The 16800-nt window shown below is 41.6% G+C and overlaps 4 protein-coding genes across 5 annotated transcripts; 1 reads left to right on the top strand and 3 right to left on the bottom strand.

Annotated features, from left to right (window-relative positions):
* The first annotated feature begins 153 nt into the window (after positions 1 to 153).
* On the top strand, positions 154 to 8151 carry LOC144197840 (palmitoyltransferase ZDHHC5-A-like). Of its 2 annotated transcripts, XR_013326605.1 has the most exons (13): positions 154 to 584; positions 1446 to 2789; positions 2975 to 3096; positions 3525 to 3682; positions 3775 to 3947; positions 4042 to 4144; positions 4232 to 4323; positions 4462 to 4588; positions 4776 to 4881; positions 4993 to 5102; positions 5296 to 6339; positions 6577 to 6764; positions 7313 to 8151. XR_013326605.1 is itself a non-coding variant. In XM_077718512.1 (12 exons), exons 2-11 carry the CDS (start codon positions 2626 to 2628, stop codon positions 6301 to 6303), a joined length of 2163 nt encoding a protein of 720 aa, XP_077574638.1. In that variant the 5' UTR covers positions 154 to 584; positions 1446 to 2625; the 3' UTR covers positions 6304 to 6339; positions 6577 to 8151. The 2 variants fall into 2 exon arrangements, 1 of the variants encoding a protein (XP_077574638.1); XM_077718512.1 differs by having other exon boundaries at positions 6577 to 8151.
* On the bottom strand, positions 7869 to 12141 carry LOC144197854 (E3 ubiquitin-protein ligase TRIM39-like). Its single transcript, XM_077718529.1, has 10 exons — positions 12080 to 12141; positions 11096 to 11581; positions 10555 to 10723; positions 10377 to 10472; positions 10204 to 10293; positions 9885 to 10028; positions 9503 to 9668; positions 9365 to 9391; positions 8818 to 8993; positions 7869 to 8740 (listed from the first exon to the last, which is right to left on the bottom strand). Exons 1-10 carry the CDS (start codon positions 12091 to 12093, stop codon positions 8372 to 8374), a joined length of 1737 nt encoding a protein of 578 aa, XP_077574655.1. The 5' UTR covers positions 12094 to 12141; the 3' UTR covers positions 7869 to 8371.
* A 433-nt stretch (positions 12142 to 12574) lies between these two features.
* LOC144197847 (lecithin retinol acyltransferase-like) lies at positions 12575 to 14273 on the bottom strand. The gene is made up of 2 exons (XM_077718522.1): positions 13716 to 14273; positions 12575 to 13108 (listed from the first exon to the last, which is right to left on the bottom strand). Exons 1-2 carry the CDS (start codon positions 14211 to 14213, stop codon positions 12953 to 12955), a joined length of 654 nt encoding a protein of 217 aa, XP_077574648.1. The 5' UTR covers positions 14214 to 14273; the 3' UTR covers positions 12575 to 12952.
* Positions 14274 to 15124: 851 nt separating this feature from the next.
* Positions 15125 to 16800, bottom strand: LOC144197846 (lecithin retinol acyltransferase-like). Its single transcript, XM_077718521.1, has 2 exons — positions 16244 to 16800; positions 15125 to 15446 (listed from the first exon to the last, which is right to left on the bottom strand). Exons 1-2 carry the CDS (start codon positions 16772 to 16774, stop codon positions 15294 to 15296), a joined length of 684 nt encoding a protein of 227 aa, XP_077574647.1. The 5' UTR covers positions 16775 to 16800; the 3' UTR covers positions 15125 to 15293.

Here is a 16800-nt window from a genome sequence, read left to right as displayed (position 1 = left end):
TTAGGAAGGTTTTGGTAATTAGTCAGAGGGGAAAAAAAGACTTAATCTTGCCTTTGCTAAAAAAAATTAAATAGGTACGTGTATTAGTATTTTTTAAGTGTGTGGGGCGTTCGAGGAGTATGAGGAGGCTGGGGGATGCTATCTAACGCTTTGTCACCCAATCAGGGCGATTCTTTTCCGGATCTTTGACGTCACTTTTTTGGGATGCAGAACAAACGAATATGTCTGCCTCCGAAGAAGCCCCCGGAACATCTGAATCTCTCTGCTCCAAAATGATGTGAACACAAATTCGGAGAACCAGAATGAATCCAAACCCAAGCAGGTCACCTGACATCATCTTTCCCAGCGCAGTAAACGCATCACGACGTGCGGTAACATTTAGCTTGGTTATCAACCAGCCATTTCTATAGCATTGCAATAATGGAAACGCTAGCTTCATGTTTCAAATTCAGTGGTTATGAACTCCTGCAGAATTTATTTTGCATCTGGATGTTCTAATTAGTTTCTCCGACTGATGGTGATGTCTGCGTTTGGACGAACGCTGAACCATTTTGGGGACAGAACCCTTGTTAGAACCTTCACAGGTGAGTTCAATTGCTAGCCAACTGCTCCTAGTTAAGCTAACCTGCCAAATAGAAATCACTAGCTTTGCACGAATCCGCGGTTTTTGGGTTCAATTGTAAAAAAGGGGGATATTTGGTTATTGTTGTGATCCAATTCAATATCATAATTGTAGCTCTAGCGTTGCCACCCCTTTTGTGCAGAATCGACTTGTTAAGGCTTCATTGAGGCGTGGGTAGCGTCATTATGATAAGACATTTAATTTTTTGCATTGGTTTCAAATCTGAGGATTAATTAATCAACTGGATGTACATTTTCTAACTTCATTTATTGCTAAAAACTGGCTCCACGGTAGCGTTTTGGTGTATTGTTTCTTCGTTCCACCGTAAGGTATTGCAGTTATGCTATGTTGCCACTAGGTGGCGATTATTGCCATGGTTGTACATGGTAAAGATGTTGGCTACTTAAAGATTAAAATACATAGTCTTAATGTTATTCATTCATTTTCTAGAGCCTATTCAGCGAACTACTGGTACCCTGAAATAGTCAGCCAATCGCAGGGTACAAGGGGACATAGCTAGGGGCAATTTAGAGTGTTTTATCAGCTAAACTAGCATGCATGTTTTAGGAATGTGGTAGGACACAAGAGTAGTACTTGGTCATGGACTATTTAATTCAAATTCCAATAGAGATTTTCAATTGCTTTGACATTCTGACTGTTGCCTGGCCACGACGTTGACACTATGTGAATATTTGAAAACAAAGGTCAGTGTGCTCAGGGTTAAAAGAGAGAAGTTAGTCTAGACTCATTGCAACTTCCCTATAACCTACATGCTGATCTGAATAGTTTTTTTCTGAACATGTCTACTTTTCTATTTATTTAGGTGCAGCTTCCTGGTCAATCCTCAGACTCAAAGACTTTTGACGGACAACTATTTGCCATCGGTTTTGGACAATGTTTCCACCACATCTACCAAAGGAACACAATTTTCCAGCCAGGAGACGTCAAATCTTGTGAGGAAATGGTCATTTGATTGAGAACTTTTTGGACCAAACTTGAAGATGCCTTTAGGCCGACCGAACATCAAAGATTTTTACGTTTTTTCCTGAGTTGCTGGTCGGAGAGGACGAAAACTATGCACGCACGAGCCAGCTTGGATTGTTGTTAGCATGTTTCAGAGGATTCATCAGTAGTTCAGGCTATTTGTGCTCCTGAAAATGTAACTGACATGGATACCAATGGACTGAAACACAGCATTGTCAGTTATTTTTCGTCAGGACAATCTCGAGTTCAACACTCACCTGTCAGGTGGTCTTAATCCGCAGTCTCGGGGTATCAGAAATGTCCGCACGAAGAAAAAACAAGGTTCGGCATTGGCATATTTGTAGACCCTTGCGCCTAACGTGAATGGCGGACTGAAAGAAAGTCGCTTTTTTTCTTTGCGAATCGTCATTTTTCGGAAACGCTCGCTGCTGTTTCGTCATTGTATATAAAATTAGATAGGGGAAAAAATAATGGCACATTTTTTTAAAAAATCGGACTTAAAGGCTAACCAAGAACATTTCAAATCTTTCTGACTTAAAACAGGTTTTCCTATTTAAAAATCGGACTTATGTTCCTGGCTTAAAACAGGTTTTCCTACATTTAATGATCCTCAATTCTTTTCTTTTAATCTACTATTTATTACTCCAGAATCCAAACTGATTTTTTTAATCCTTAAAATAATCAATATTTCATATATGTCAATACATTTTGGGATAAACCTTTATTTGCACTATTCCCAACATAACAGATCCTGTTGGAATAATGCTACTTTTTTCCCTCAATCGGGAATAAAAACTATGCATTTGTATATTAATTTTTAAAAATCTATTCGAATGATTTTTGACCTTCAAAGGGGAACTACAACGTCCTTTATCTATTGATATTAGATTTTTTTTAAGACATTTTTTTCGATGAACCATCATTTCTATATCCGGACCACAAACGCACCATTAGGAAGATTCCCCTGCATGACAACATTCCAGCGGCCAATCAAAACATCCCAGTATACATAGGAAGGGATGCCCAGTGGCAGCAACAAGAGTGAAGGGCAGGGTCCAGGCTCCTCCCCCCTGCCCCATTCTGTCATCCTTCCCAACAGACCACTTCGACCATCACGTTATGTACCCGTGTCGGCGGCCACGTTCTTCCTGGTCGGCTCAACTACGCTCTTCTTCTGCTTCACGTAAGTTTTTAACAGTTTTTACTTTTTCTGTTTTGGCAATGCTTGTGAATATAGAGGGTGAAAAAGGTGAATGAGTAAAAAAAATAATGCAATGTGTAGAAAAGTGTGGTAGCTTAGTTCAAGTTAAGCAAATGTTTTAATTGTTTTTAATGTGTGCCGTGCATTTGTTTTTCTCTTGTGTGCAGTTGCCCATGGCTTTCGCAGTGTTTCTCCATAGCTGTTCCTATTTATAACGGAATTATGTTCCTGTTTGTTTTGGCCAATTTCTGTATGGCCACCTTTATGGATCCGGGCATCTTTCCACGAGGTAGGTTGATAATTTGCATGCTTATATTTCTGGATAAAATCAAATTTAAAAAAATGACAAAAATACAATATACATAATTAAATACAAATATAAATAATTAAAAATATTACAGATAAATAAAAATATTTCAAGTCAAGATATTACAAATAAGTCAAAATATTATAAATTAATTAAGATATTATACATACATAAAAATAACATTTGGGAGACGTTTTCAATTGTTGAATTTAGGAGTCCGTGGCCACTTTTTTTCAGATTTTTGGAGCAAACCACCCCAAAATGTTATTAAACCAGATTATTTTTTAATGGGATACACTTGATGAGATTGTCGTGTTCTTTTTAGATCAACTTGGAAGCAGACTCCATCCCATTTTTGGAAAATTGTTCATAAATGCTGTCATGTCGGTTTGCTTTTTGCTGTCTTTTAGCCGAGGAGGACGAGGACAAGGACGATGACTTCCGTGCTCCTCTTTATAAAACGGTGGAGATCCGCGGCATCCAGGTCAGGATGAAGTGGTGTTCCACCTGCCGCTTCTACAGGCCTCCACGTTGCTCTCACTGCTCCGTCTGTGACAATTGTGTTGAGGTTTGTGCACACTGAAAATGGAATTCATTCTCCTGTAAAAAAAAAAAGTGTTGAATTTTTCGGTCAACTGAAATTTTTTTCTGCTTTTGCAGGATTTTGACCACCACTGTCCATGGGTCAACAACTGCATCGGCAAAAGGAATTACCGATACTTCTTCCTCTTTCTCCTTTCGCTGACCGCTCACATCATGGCCGTGTTTGGCTTCGGGTTGCTCTTCATCCTCTATCATCGTCAGTGTGTCGATCGCCTGCACGTCATCGTCACGTATCCTTGAATTAAGGACCTTTATTGAAGAGAATTGTACATGGGTTTCCAAACTTTGTGGCAGTAGAGTCCTTAACGCTGATCTTTTTTCCAGGTTGGGTGTCATGTGTGTTGCAGGCATGTTCTTCATTCCAGTTGCTGGTCTTACTGGTTTCCACATTGTTCTTGTGGCAAGGGGTAGAACCACTAATGAGCAGGTAGGACATTTTTTGGGGCTCCCAAAAATGTTCTCAGACATGTGGGAATTGGTTCAATGTCTTTTTTTCTTGGATTCTTTTTTTTAGGTGACAGGAAAGTTCCGAGGAGGTGTTAACCCGTTTACCAATGGATTTTGGAAGAATGTCACTCGAGTTCTCTGCAGTTCACAGGCACCCAGGTTCAGATTCACCATTTTTGTTTTTTTATTTTCATTGTGTCAACAAACTAAAATAAGGTCTAGTAGTAAAATTGAATTGGGGGGAAAAGACATGTTTTTTTTAAGAAACTTACTGTATGTCTTTGGTGTCATCTGCAGATATTTGGATAGGAAGAAGTATGCACTTCAAGTCTGTGTGCAGCCTCCATTTCTACAGCCCAAAGTGACTGACACTCATCTAACCACAAAGATCCTGGACAATGGTCTACGAGGAGATCTACATCGGGTGAGATGACATCTCCAGACTTCATAAAATGGCATAGTGTCAAAGACCTTTTCAATTGTACCTGCTTTGGCTGTTTATATGGCACATTTTTTACTCATTTTGGTCTTATGTTTCAATTATAATTGAAATATTTGGCTCCATGTAAACCAAGCTTCTTTAAGGCATATTTTATGTCTAATCATTCCAGTCTAAATCAAGTCTGGATATGCAAGAGAGCCAATCGTGTGACTCTGAAGCACCCCCTCCAAAACCAGAACTTCGCTACCCTGGCATCCTCAGAGGAAGCACACAAGGTGAAATTAAACAACCATTATCCCAAAGGAGTGTTTGGGTTTACCATTGAACCAATGCATTGTTGAAAAAAACATACTAAAGTGTCATTTTTTTAATCCATTTCTCTACAGATTACAATCTAGTAAACAAAACCCCTCCTACCCCAACGATGTATAAATACAGACCGAACTGTAGTCCTGGAAAGAACCACACCCCACTCACCAATGCTTATGCAAATCAGGTAATACATAGGCATGCCAGTTTTGTCCACTGGAATGATTTTCATAACAAAATAATGGCTCCATCTGAAAGTAGTAATACACCAAAGTTAGTTTTCCTGATGTTAAATAGTGAGGAAAAACATGGTAGGCCACCATTCATGTGGGCAGCCATTTTGATCACGCATTAGTATTAAAATCTGCCTGTCTTTTCAGCTAAATCGAGCAGAGAGGGAATTCACCAACAGGGATTCGTCCTCCTCGACCTCCTCTCTGGTGCAATCCAGCCATCAAGCCGGTTTCCGCTCGCAACCTTGCCTCGACTTGAGGGACACTTCAGATCGAGTGTCCGGAAGAGAGAGAAAAGAGGGCGGAGCAATGAGAGCCTATCCCTCCGCCGGCCACTCCTACCCACCATTAGGGCCCTCGGGATCCGCTGCGCCCCCGGACGTAGCTACCCGTTTCTCGGCCACGCCCATCTCGGAGAACTCGGCCCGGCACTCCTCCCCCCCGCCTCACCACCTGGCGCCTAACGGAAGCCTGTCGTACGACAGCCTGACGGCCGGGACGGACAAAGGGGGGTCGGCGGGTTCCCGGATCCCGGAAGCCTTACCCGGGAGGCCGAGGTCCCCGACCGAGGGTGGCTTCGTCACCCCGTACCCGCCTAACCACAAAGCCGGAGACGTTGACATTGGATTCCCGTCCCCGCAGCGGCGTCACCCCGGGTTGCATCGCTCGGCGTCCTCCACCACCTCCTCCTCCTCCCCCGCCGAGAGGGAGCACCTATTGGTGGAAGCCCAGCGGAGCAATCACCCCTTGCCTTTCTGTCAGACTTCAGTTCCTCAGCCGCACCTCCAACAACAACAACAACAACACCATCATCATCAACGTCAGCGGCAACATCACCACCATCATCACCATCATCAGCACCACCACCACCATTCCTCCTCAACCGCCCAAGCTTCTTCTCACTTCATGGCGCCCCAACCCCAGCGCCACGCCTACCCACAGCGCACCTGCTCCGCCGACGTCCCCTCGACGAAGCAGTCCCCGCACCACCCGCCCTTGGGCAAGTCGTTGTCCTATTCCAGTGCCGCCGCCGCCGAAATGCAGTACCAGCTCATGCGGAAGGCATCCTCGGGTGCCGGGGCCAATGCGGCAGCTGGAATGCAAGCGCCAAAGTCGGTGCAAGTACTGCATCATGGCGGCCGGCCTTTCCCTTAATCGTCTTAGCAACGGTTTTCGCTCCCTTGCTGACAGGTGAGTTCTTCGTTTTATCCAATTTTCTTGCATAGTCAAACTCGAAATTATTTTGTTTTCCTGCCTTTTGCCGTTTGGTATTGATTTAATATTGACGTTTCCCCTGTGTAACTTGTCCCGATTGCTTTCTCGTTAATGAAAAAAAATTGGATCATTTAATCATTTTCTAACAACCAAATCACCTTTTGTTTTTCATCATTTCTTTACTCCTATGCTTTTGTGTGTTTCTGTCATCAGGGTGGAGCTACACCAGAAGGAACTCGTGCGCCAGACCAATGGCAACAAGCCTTTTTTTAACTTTGCTTCTCCCGCTCAGCTTCCTCTGCCTCCCATTGGGTCAAGCCATCTCCAAAATGACTGATTCTTGCCGGGATGGTAGACGCTTGGGGAGCTTCGGATCCAGTCCATTTCAACACTCTCACCAGGTGACCTTACCTTCTAAAATCAAACCATTTGCCAACAAACAGAAACAAAAAAGGTGCCAGACTCGGGTTTTAGGAAAGACTCACGTCAGGCTCCGAGGGGTCTCCAACCCCAAATTCTTATGAACTACAAAATCAAGGTCAGAAACCTTACAATTGGTCAGGAATCTTGTCTTTATGTCATTTTGTTGTAATTCACCAGTAGTCGGGGGGGTTCATACCCCTTGTTACTTTTATATTCTGTATATATACAGGGTGACTCAAAAATAATGTGCCAAATTTTGTCCGTAACTTGTCACCACTTCCAGTAAAATATCGATAATATAAAAGATTAAACACCAGGTGGTGGCTGAGTTTGAGTAATTGTCCTTTTTTAATTTTTTTTAATGTATACATATGGTGTGATGATTTTGGATTGGCCCTTTTTTTGATTCACCCTGTATAAATATTATATATACTGTATAAATGTGTGTGTGTGTCTCATATGGCAATTTAATGGTGATTGAGGAGGGAACAATTGTTGACGCCCTCTTTTTGTTGTCTATTTTTAGATGTGAATATTCCAAGTTGCTAAAGGATTCTGTGATTTTGAAATGTGAATGATGTCATTCTACATTTGATATTATTGTTCATATTATATGGCAAGCATGCACATTCATGATGACACGAGCCAATCAGAAGGGAGGATTTGAGGACCTTTTTTGTTTTGTGCGTCGGATTCAGGAAACAATTCGGTAAGTTCTCTGAGTATTTTTTTTATCTTTTAAGGGTGTCCAATCTTAAAATGGGACAGTTGTTTTATAAAAAATAATAATAATAATTTATGCATTTTATTTCGAGTAAAAAAAAAAAGATTTGATGCGGTAAAATGCCAATTTTTAATTTGAAATTGAAAAAAAAGGGTTAACTGTGGCACCTGTTTGTACATAAATACATTGCTTTTCAAATCTTTTTGAAATGCATTTTGACATTTTATTGATTTTGTAAATACAATTGAAACTTCATTTTCATACATGGCACGATTTAGCCCAAATTTTCTTCCAATTATTGTTCATTTTATTAATTTAAAAATTTGCCTCCGTTCTGAAATCAAGTGCTCACACAGTATTTCATGCAGGTATGCAACTTTTGTTTATTTGTAGGATTTATGAACATGATACCTTAAATTATAGACATATCAGCCATTTTATTGCTATCTGTAATGACCTTTAATTTGACATTTTGTAAGATGAATTTTAAGCATTCGTTGAGTCACTCGGTCGGTCATTGGGATGAAATTCCCGGAAGTAAAAAAATGTTTTTAAAACAGGAAACTGGAAGTCAGAAACATGGTCGGATGGGCGACATGCATGTGCTAATATGTTCCAATAAATGTAAAAGTGATGATGAATCGTTTATGAATTATGTTCGGCTTTATCAATACAGAGTTAGCGTCATTTTTGAGGGTGTTAAGATAATACTTTTATAAAAGATAAATGTACAAGAATAGTACAAAACTAAATCAGCACAAAAAGGCTAGAAATGAGGTATAGTTTGTTACATAGCTAAATTGTTCAACAATTATTTGAACTTTTAAGGTATTAATTGAGTGAAAAACGACAATTTGTAATCTAAAATTTTGCTGGAAAAGGGCAAATGATAAGTGGACCCTCATTGTTCCCGTATTTATTTGTACAGGGACTAAAAAACGGATGGATTGTGTCAGAAAATTGGCCTCTGAAGCTGTAGATTAGGACTTGAGCCTCTACGTTGTAGAAGGACACAAGTCCGTTGTCGTAGTCCAAAAATATCCCAACGCGCGACGGTTTGGGCGCAACCTGAACGACAGTCGGTGGCTCGGTTCGAAAAGTGTAGTTCGCTCCATCTCGTAGACTCAGGAACCAAAAACCGTGGGCGGGGCTTACTGTGAATTTACCTTTTCGGCGAATTGATTGACCGGCCACGCCCAAATCCCAGTCTGTCTTCTGACCCACTTGCACCTGCCAAATTAAAATGCGCTTTTAATAGTTTGAAGATTTAGTGCACTATAGGACAAAGCTATTTTTTATTGTTTTACCTCCCAGTAATGGCGTCCTGAGCGGAATCCCTGCTGAGCCAGAACGCACACCACCCGATCAAAGCGTTTTGGGGTATCGGGTAATGACCGATGATTTTCAGAGCAAAACACTTGCTTCCCGTCTCCTGAGATGACCAGACGAGGGTGGGCTGTTTCTGGGTCCAGTGTTATTTTTTCTGCAACATTTCATAAAAAGAAAACTAAATTAAACATTCATTTTCCCAATTGCAAGGTTCGCAGGGGTGCCAGAGCCTATCCCAACTAACTAACTAATACCACGTGTAATGATATTATTTAAAGATTTTTCCTTCAAAGTAACACATTTGTACTCCCTCTTAAAACCATGAATGTGGAGGTGAAAATTGTGAATAGGGGGGCGACTTATATGCGAGAAATTGTCAAATTCAACGATTTTAAGGCCATTTTAAGGGTGTGGCTTATACACATAGGCTAATATGCGAGTAAATATGATAGTGGCCAGCCAAAATTGGGACAGTCAAAAAATATTCGTTAAAAAAAACAAACGTTTAAAAATGCAAGTACGTACCTGCATATTCTTGAACCATTTTTTTCCCTGTAAAAGATTTTAAAAAACTTATTTTGGGGATTTGATATAACGGAAATAGACAAAATCTTGGCCAGATTCCATCAAATGGATTTAGTTTTGAATTTTTGTTCCACTTACAGTCTTTCAGGAGTTTTTGGATAGCTTCTTGAAAATGCTCCGTCATTTGGCTAACGGAATTAAGAATGGTCCCTGTGGTCAGTTCAGATGACACCGGAGCATTTACTCTTTCACTTAATTGTGGCGGTGCACACAAGGAAGACAAATTCTGGAAAGAGGAAGCATATTTGATTACCACAATAAAAGCTACTTACTGATCAACACTCAAATCTGAACTGATCGATCTTAGCGAAATATATTTCAGGACAACATTCCTTCATTCATTTTCTGAACCGCGTATCCTCCCAAAGGTCGCCATTGGTGCCGGAGTCCGCCATTGTTCCCATCCCTTTTTTTTTCAGCCGCACTCTTTACCAATGTCTGTATATACAATTTTTCATACCTGTAGAGAAATGGCACAGTCTTCCGACAGGGTAAGTTGGCTCAGCGACGTTCTCCTTTGCTTGAGATCTACCATCTCCTCTTCCAGAAGAGCCAGCATGCCCTGACTTCTATGGTGAGCACTTCTACGGTTCATCTCTATCAACTTTGGGAACAAAATACATATTTAGTGTTTGAAATATTCCCATGCCCAGTGTGTAACTGTCATTTATGTTGGCATTGCAAAAGTGTTTTTGTTGTTTTTATCCCCCAAAAACCATATATGTGCCAGCTGTCAAGTATATTGTGTTTTTTTAATGATTTGAGTAGTATTGTAGTACCTCGAGAACTTGAGCTCGACCTTGTTCCACAGCTGAGATGAATTTCGAGAAGATTGAAACCGTCCGCTCTACCTCTCTCTGACCAGCGGCCTGAAAAATGATTGGGAAATGGAGCAGCCAATCATAGGGCAATTGAGTCTCGAACGAAACAAAAACAACAACAAAAAATGTACCTCAATGCCTAGCAAGGCATTTTGTATTTCTTCCAATTTCAACTCTCTTTTGCAGATGAGATCGGACAGCTGCTCTTCCACATTGCCTAATTGGGACTTGGAGAAAAATGGAACAGAAAAGGTAAATAAATGAACCACCTACGGCTCGTGAGCCATTACAAATATCATTCTGGCTAACCTTCATTGTGTCCCATGCTTTTTGGAGCGGAAGGACGGCATGTCCTCTGTGCTCTCCCGACTCTACACAGATGCTGCACATACACCTGGCGTCGGTTTGACAGAACAGTTCTGCACGTCTTTGGTGAACTGGACACATGGCTGAAAAAGGGGAGGAGCTCAAAGGGTTCCTGTTGCAACATGACAAGAAACTCACGTTGGTTTGTTAGGATTTTATTATCTCACATTCTTTACTAGCTGGGCTTTATCAATATTATTATAATTCCTTTTTTGCATTGACTCAGAAGGATAACAAATGTAAGTATAAATTGACAGGTATGCTAATTTATCATCACACAGAGGCCCCTTCAGATGGTGGGGGTCTAGGGGTGGAGCTTGAGATAGCTAACCACGCCCTCTTTACACCTGAAAACTGGTCCGCAATCCGCACCCCTCCTAAGCTCCGCCTTGCCTTGCATGTTTTTTTTACATTGTACTAGTGTAATCGGTTGCGCTCTAAAACACATTTTATGGCTATTAGTGCCTATAGGTTAACATTTTACCTGCTCAGGTACGAATACGGTGGAGGAGGCTCAGCGTGGGCAAAACTGGTGCTTTGGAGAACCACCTTGTTAACAAGTGGAGAACTGGACTGAGGAACTTCATGAGTTCCCTGAAAACGACTCATGAGCTCAGTGACCAGACCGCTGGAGTTCCCAGATGGAGCCAAGGTTGTACTAGTATCTTCATTTACACTTTTTCCTTCTTCATTACCGACGAGGGGGGTGTTGGCTTTTCTTTTGAATTGTTCTGTGATTTCCTTAAGAGCGCGATTGACGTGAAGCTCTGGTCGTTTGTGGAACGATTCCTTGCAGAGAGGACATTGGTAGACTTTGGCTTTGTTTACTTTGTCCCAATAGGTGGAAATACAAGATTTACAGAAACTGTGACCACATGGTGTTGTGACTGGTTGGCTGAAGATTTCCAGACAAACGGAACAACTGATTTGGTCTTCAAAGAGGAAGTCTCTGTGTGTTGCCACCGCCATCCTGTGGAAATGTAAGTAAGAATAGTTTCAGAAATGATGACAATTGCTCTGGAATGCTCACCTAGCATGCAAAAACACAATTGGGCGGTTTTCTGGACAACAATTTTCGCAATATATTATAGGTACAATATAGTGTTTGTAGTGTAAGCGACTGCTTTTCAGGTTGTGCCAGTTTGTTGTTCATGAAGTACAGGTATGCAGTTCAAACAGTGATCTTATCCACAATAGGTGATTGAGACAGAAGAGCATGTTTTTCGATTGACTTACGAAGCCATGCAGCAGCTCGGTTATGTAAATAGACGCAAATATTCATTAGTATGTTATGAAATGACTCCATACGGTATGGAACATTGATACAATAGCAAAAAATAAGAAACATCTGCAACCAAAAACTGATTTCTTTATTTTTAAATTGCGTATATGCAAATTATACACACACCCTTTGCTATGAAAAACAGCATTTACAATGAAAAACATTTAACTTGATCTTTTTATTTACCTTTTAATGTCCATATGACTCTTGTATAATTGCCATCACATGTTGCTTCTGCCTTCAGTCGAGTGTCTCTCTGACCTTTTCCTTAGCAAATAAACTTTCTTCCTTCTCACAATGCAGATTTGGCCCGACCCACAAACTCAATCTCAAACCTGAATTTCCGGATTTAGAACTGAGATGAACAGTGTTCTTCCTTTTTCAAGGTAACCACATACACATACATATTACATATATACATACATACCGTACATTCATTCATAAATACATACATACACATACAAGTATATACTTTTAATGATAATGCAAAAAAATGAATTGATGCAGACACATTATATACTTTCATAATTTATTAATAAATGCAGGTGATTAAAATGTTAACTGTTTCTCACAATATTACAATATGTATAAAAATATATATGCTAGTATTTATTTAAAAAAGTATTGTTTTGTGGTTAGAAAATAAAAATAGACTTATTTAAATCCGTGTAGTATATGTATGATATCAACATGGTACATAAAATCAGAATGAGTCTTGAAATATGAATATAGAAGACAAAAATATACAATTTAGAATGTATTTCAACACGTAAAATAAAGGGTTAAGGTCTCGTTTCAATGCGATTGACGGGGCAAAATGTCCATTCCATTTTGACTGGTAAACATTGATTAGCTTGTTCCTCCCAGTCAGAATGAATTAGCCTCGTCGATGATAGCCAATCAGCTAACAGTGCCACTATGCTAGCGAGAGATCTTGGTAGCCACTTGTAGCTTTGTCTTTTTGAAGCAGTGACCCCTTCTTACAAGGTCATCTTGGCTGCAGTGCTGCTAAGTTGAGATGTGTTGCAACCCCCCCTGGCGAAAGTTGTTCACTCCTCCTTAGGCGGCCATCCAGATGGTGAAAGAAAGTAAGAGGGTGGCAAAAAGTGGGGCGGGGGTGGCGCAGCCCAGGAAAAGTAGGAAGACGGCGCCACACAAGGCCGTCAGGCACGAGCTGGTTCGGCTGCACACGATCTTGCGCAGCGTCGTGCAGAACTGATATGCAGGGAGAGGAAAAAAACAAACAGTCAAATTCAAGACTTAAAGCCACATTTTTACCCTTAATAAGAAATGCATGCAAATACAATACCAGCAATTTAGAGTAAAAAATCCCGCATTTCCCCACTATAAGGCGCAACCATATTCTGATCAATCACACTACTCCTAACCACTACTACTACTACTACCGCTAGTTGATGTATAACACAACCCCCTACTACTACTACTACTACTACTACTACAGCTCCAGCTAGTGGAACTATAACACATTACTACAACATTTAGTGGATCTAAAGCTCAAACCCACTACAACTACTAAAGCTCCATCTTGTGGATGTATCATACAACCTTTACTACGAATACAACTACAGTTTCATCTTGTAGATGTAGTATAACGCATGGCCCTACCGTCACTTTCACAGCTCAGTCTAGTGGATGAATACACAATCCCCTACTACTACCACCAATTGGATCTCCCCCAGATTAATCTATTGGTCGGCTTTTTTAACGGAAAGATCAACAATACATGGGGCCATTGGACATTAAATTCAGATATTTTGGCAGAAGCATAGGTTTTTGACAACAACAACAAAAAACACCATACCTGGTAGGTCTGGTAGCTGATGGCCATCCCGTATCTGCAGTACATGACATAGTGCTCGCAGTTGTACCAGAGCAGACTGTAAGCCACGGAGCCCAGCAGCTTCTCGGCCCGCTCGGCCACCCGCTCGCCGTCCAGCGGCGGCTGTTTGCACACGATGTCCGTGTGGTTGACCAGCACCGGCGACCCATAGGCGAAGTCCCCTAGCGAGTCCACCCGCACGCTAGCCACCTTGGCCACCACGCCCAGGATCAACCGCTGGTTGCTCACCGCCCGGGACACTGCCGTCCGGTCGCGGGTGAGCACCGGGAGGATGTCTGGTATCAGGTGCGCCACCCGTCCCTCGCCCAGGTAGATGCCAAAATGCGTGAACATGGTTCGAGGGACTTCCAGAAGGTCACCCCTCTTGAAGTGGTTTGCCTCGTACGCCGAGGGTGCCGGCTCTTCTTTCTTCTTAGAGCCGCTGGCGAAGAAAAAGCCGAGGAGCTGGAAGAGGAACATGTTGACCGAGACCGACGCTACGTACCTAGGTGGGGGCGCTGACGCTTTTATGGGCGAGGATTAGCACAGGAAAGGAGCTTTTTCACTAAGAGCGCCGTGGCCGCTGCGGAATGTGAAATCGGGGGGCTCTTTTGTCGGGAATTAAGGTCGAGGTGGGAGCAAATCCTCCCACAACCCGATTTTACTTCTTGGCGTTATTCAGCACAAAACACGATATGGAATTCACATTGACTGTCAAAAGGGAAAATGACTACCCAAATGTCATTTTACAGGGAGAAAAGGAATTTGGCTTGCAACTTTTAGACATCAGGGAACTACGTACCACTTTTTTGTTGGTGACATCACAACCAGAATTGGTGATCATGGCTAACTTTCTGGTGTTGCGCGAGTTCGCTAACGCGTGCTGATGGTAACAAGAGAATAGCGCGCCTACGGATAGCTTGCTAGCATAAATCTGTAGCTCGTTTTGTCATTTTTATGGATTGTTTTTTTTTGCCAAAATATGCTCTGCCATTGTTTTAATGTAGGATTTCAGAGTCAGTGCCATTTTACTTCTCATGTTAGCACGTTGGCTAAGCTAATCTCTTCTCTTATCGGCGGCCATCTTGGGAAGGTCGACATCCCTTCTTTCAAAGAGGTGTTTCGAACTGGCAGCCATCTTTAGAAAATAAATCTTAATCTGTACTTATTCCGAAACATTAGAGCCTTATTTTTTTATTTTAATGTCATATTAGTCTCTATTGCAAATATCTACAGATATGTACATGGATTAAAGCAACCCAGAATTCCCCTATAATCAACATGAACATGTGCAATAAATGACTCAAAATCAACAGAAAATGCCCTGAATGAAAACTAACATTTATTTTCTGCCGCCATCCTACTTCAAACAGATTGGACGAGAGGCTCATTTACAGAAGGATGCTGAAAAACCACCCGATTGGACGTCAAGCAGACTTCCATGTCAACTCTTGGACCAATGGATTGGCAACAAAGAAAATCACACTCCATTGGATCATGGTAAAATAACAATTTTATTATGTACACATTTTTACATTATTTTTTTTCAATTCCGTTGAATTAACCGGCCATCCACAACGTAAAAGGGATAAGAATTGTGGGTAGTGTCGTCGAAGCGGCCGCACCGCAATAGAGCATGGAGACCATTCCTAGTGTGGCGGTCGCAAGGACACTGCGTTGATCTCGGATGAGACGTTTGATCCTCTCGCAAAACTGAAAGTCACAAACACAAACGTTTATTAGTGTCATGACAACAACAAAAACAATGCAATCCATAAACTTTAATGAGAACATGGACATCCGATCTATTTGAAGTAATTTGAGGTCACGATTAACAATGTGGAAATTTTAAAGTTATTTTATTTCACCAAAATGTACTAATTGACCATTTATACATATTATATTATATGTATATTATATTATATTTGAGATTTATACATTATTTTAATTTTATTTTCAAATTTGCCATTTTTGTTGAAATGTTTTCAACAAAAAAAATATTTCGCTAAGCTGCACTCATCTCTAACTTATTAGTATATTAAATTTAATTAAATTTGATATTATATTATATGTATATTATATTATATTTGAGATTTATACATTATTTTAATTTTATTTTCAAATTTGCCATTTTTGTTGAAATGTTTTCAACAAAAAAAATATTTCGCTAAGCTGCACTCATCTCTAACTTATTAGTATATTAAATTTAATTAAATTTTGAGTAGATGTCCAACCCGTTTAAAGTGGGAGAGTGGCATTCGCTACTGGTCCTCCCACTTTAAATGGATTAGTCATTTATCGCCGTTAATGCCAAAAAAAAAACCAACACATTGACTTTGCCGGAAACTTGGCTGCCAGGCCTTTTTTTTTACACATATGCCATCAATTAAAATAAGTAACAGATGTCCAATCCATTGGCAGCGGGAGGTCGGCAACACACAAAGACTTTATTCATTCCTCCAGCCCTTCTACTTCTACATATCGAACATCTCGCCCCATTGTCAAGTTACCCTGTCTGTCTGCCTGCTGACCCCTCGCCCATCTCTGCAACGGGTGACAAAATGCTCGCAATTGTTCCACAGCAAACTGTAGGGGAATCCGCCCAGCGACGCCTCAGCCCGACGAGCCGCCTCCTCTGCGGCGTCCTCACCCCCATCGGCACGCTCCATCGGCAGGACCCGCGACCCATAAGCGAAATCCTCCAGGCTGTCAACACGCACCGCGGCTCGCCGGCATAAGCACCCGGCGATGAGCCGTGCGTTTCCCACCGCTGCAGCTAGGCGGCGCTGGTCGTCAGTCAGCACCGGGAGGATGTCTGGGATCAGGTGAGCTACCCGCCCGTCGCCCAGGTACACGCCGAAGTGAGTGAAGAAGGTTCGAGGGACTTCCAGTAGGTCGCCCCGGCGGAGGAGTGGTGGAGGGGCGATTGGACGCTCGCGTGCCGGTCCTTGTGTGTGCTCATGCACCCCCTTTGAAAACAAGACCCTGACTTGACATAGGAGAGAGATTTTCTCCACCAGGAAGGCAAACAGGCGGATCATGCTGGCGGTAAGTGAGTCTCTCCCGA

Source organism: Stigmatopora nigra, chromosome 6 (assembly GCF_051989575.1).
Source record: "Stigmatopora nigra isolate UIUO_SnigA chromosome 6, RoL_Snig_1.1, whole genome shotgun sequence".
Lineage (NCBI taxonomy): Eukaryota > Metazoa > Chordata > Actinopteri > Syngnathiformes > Syngnathidae > Stigmatopora > Stigmatopora nigra.
The sequence above is the reverse complement of the archived record's forward strand: the minus strand, read 5'-3'. Positions and strand labels throughout refer to the sequence as shown.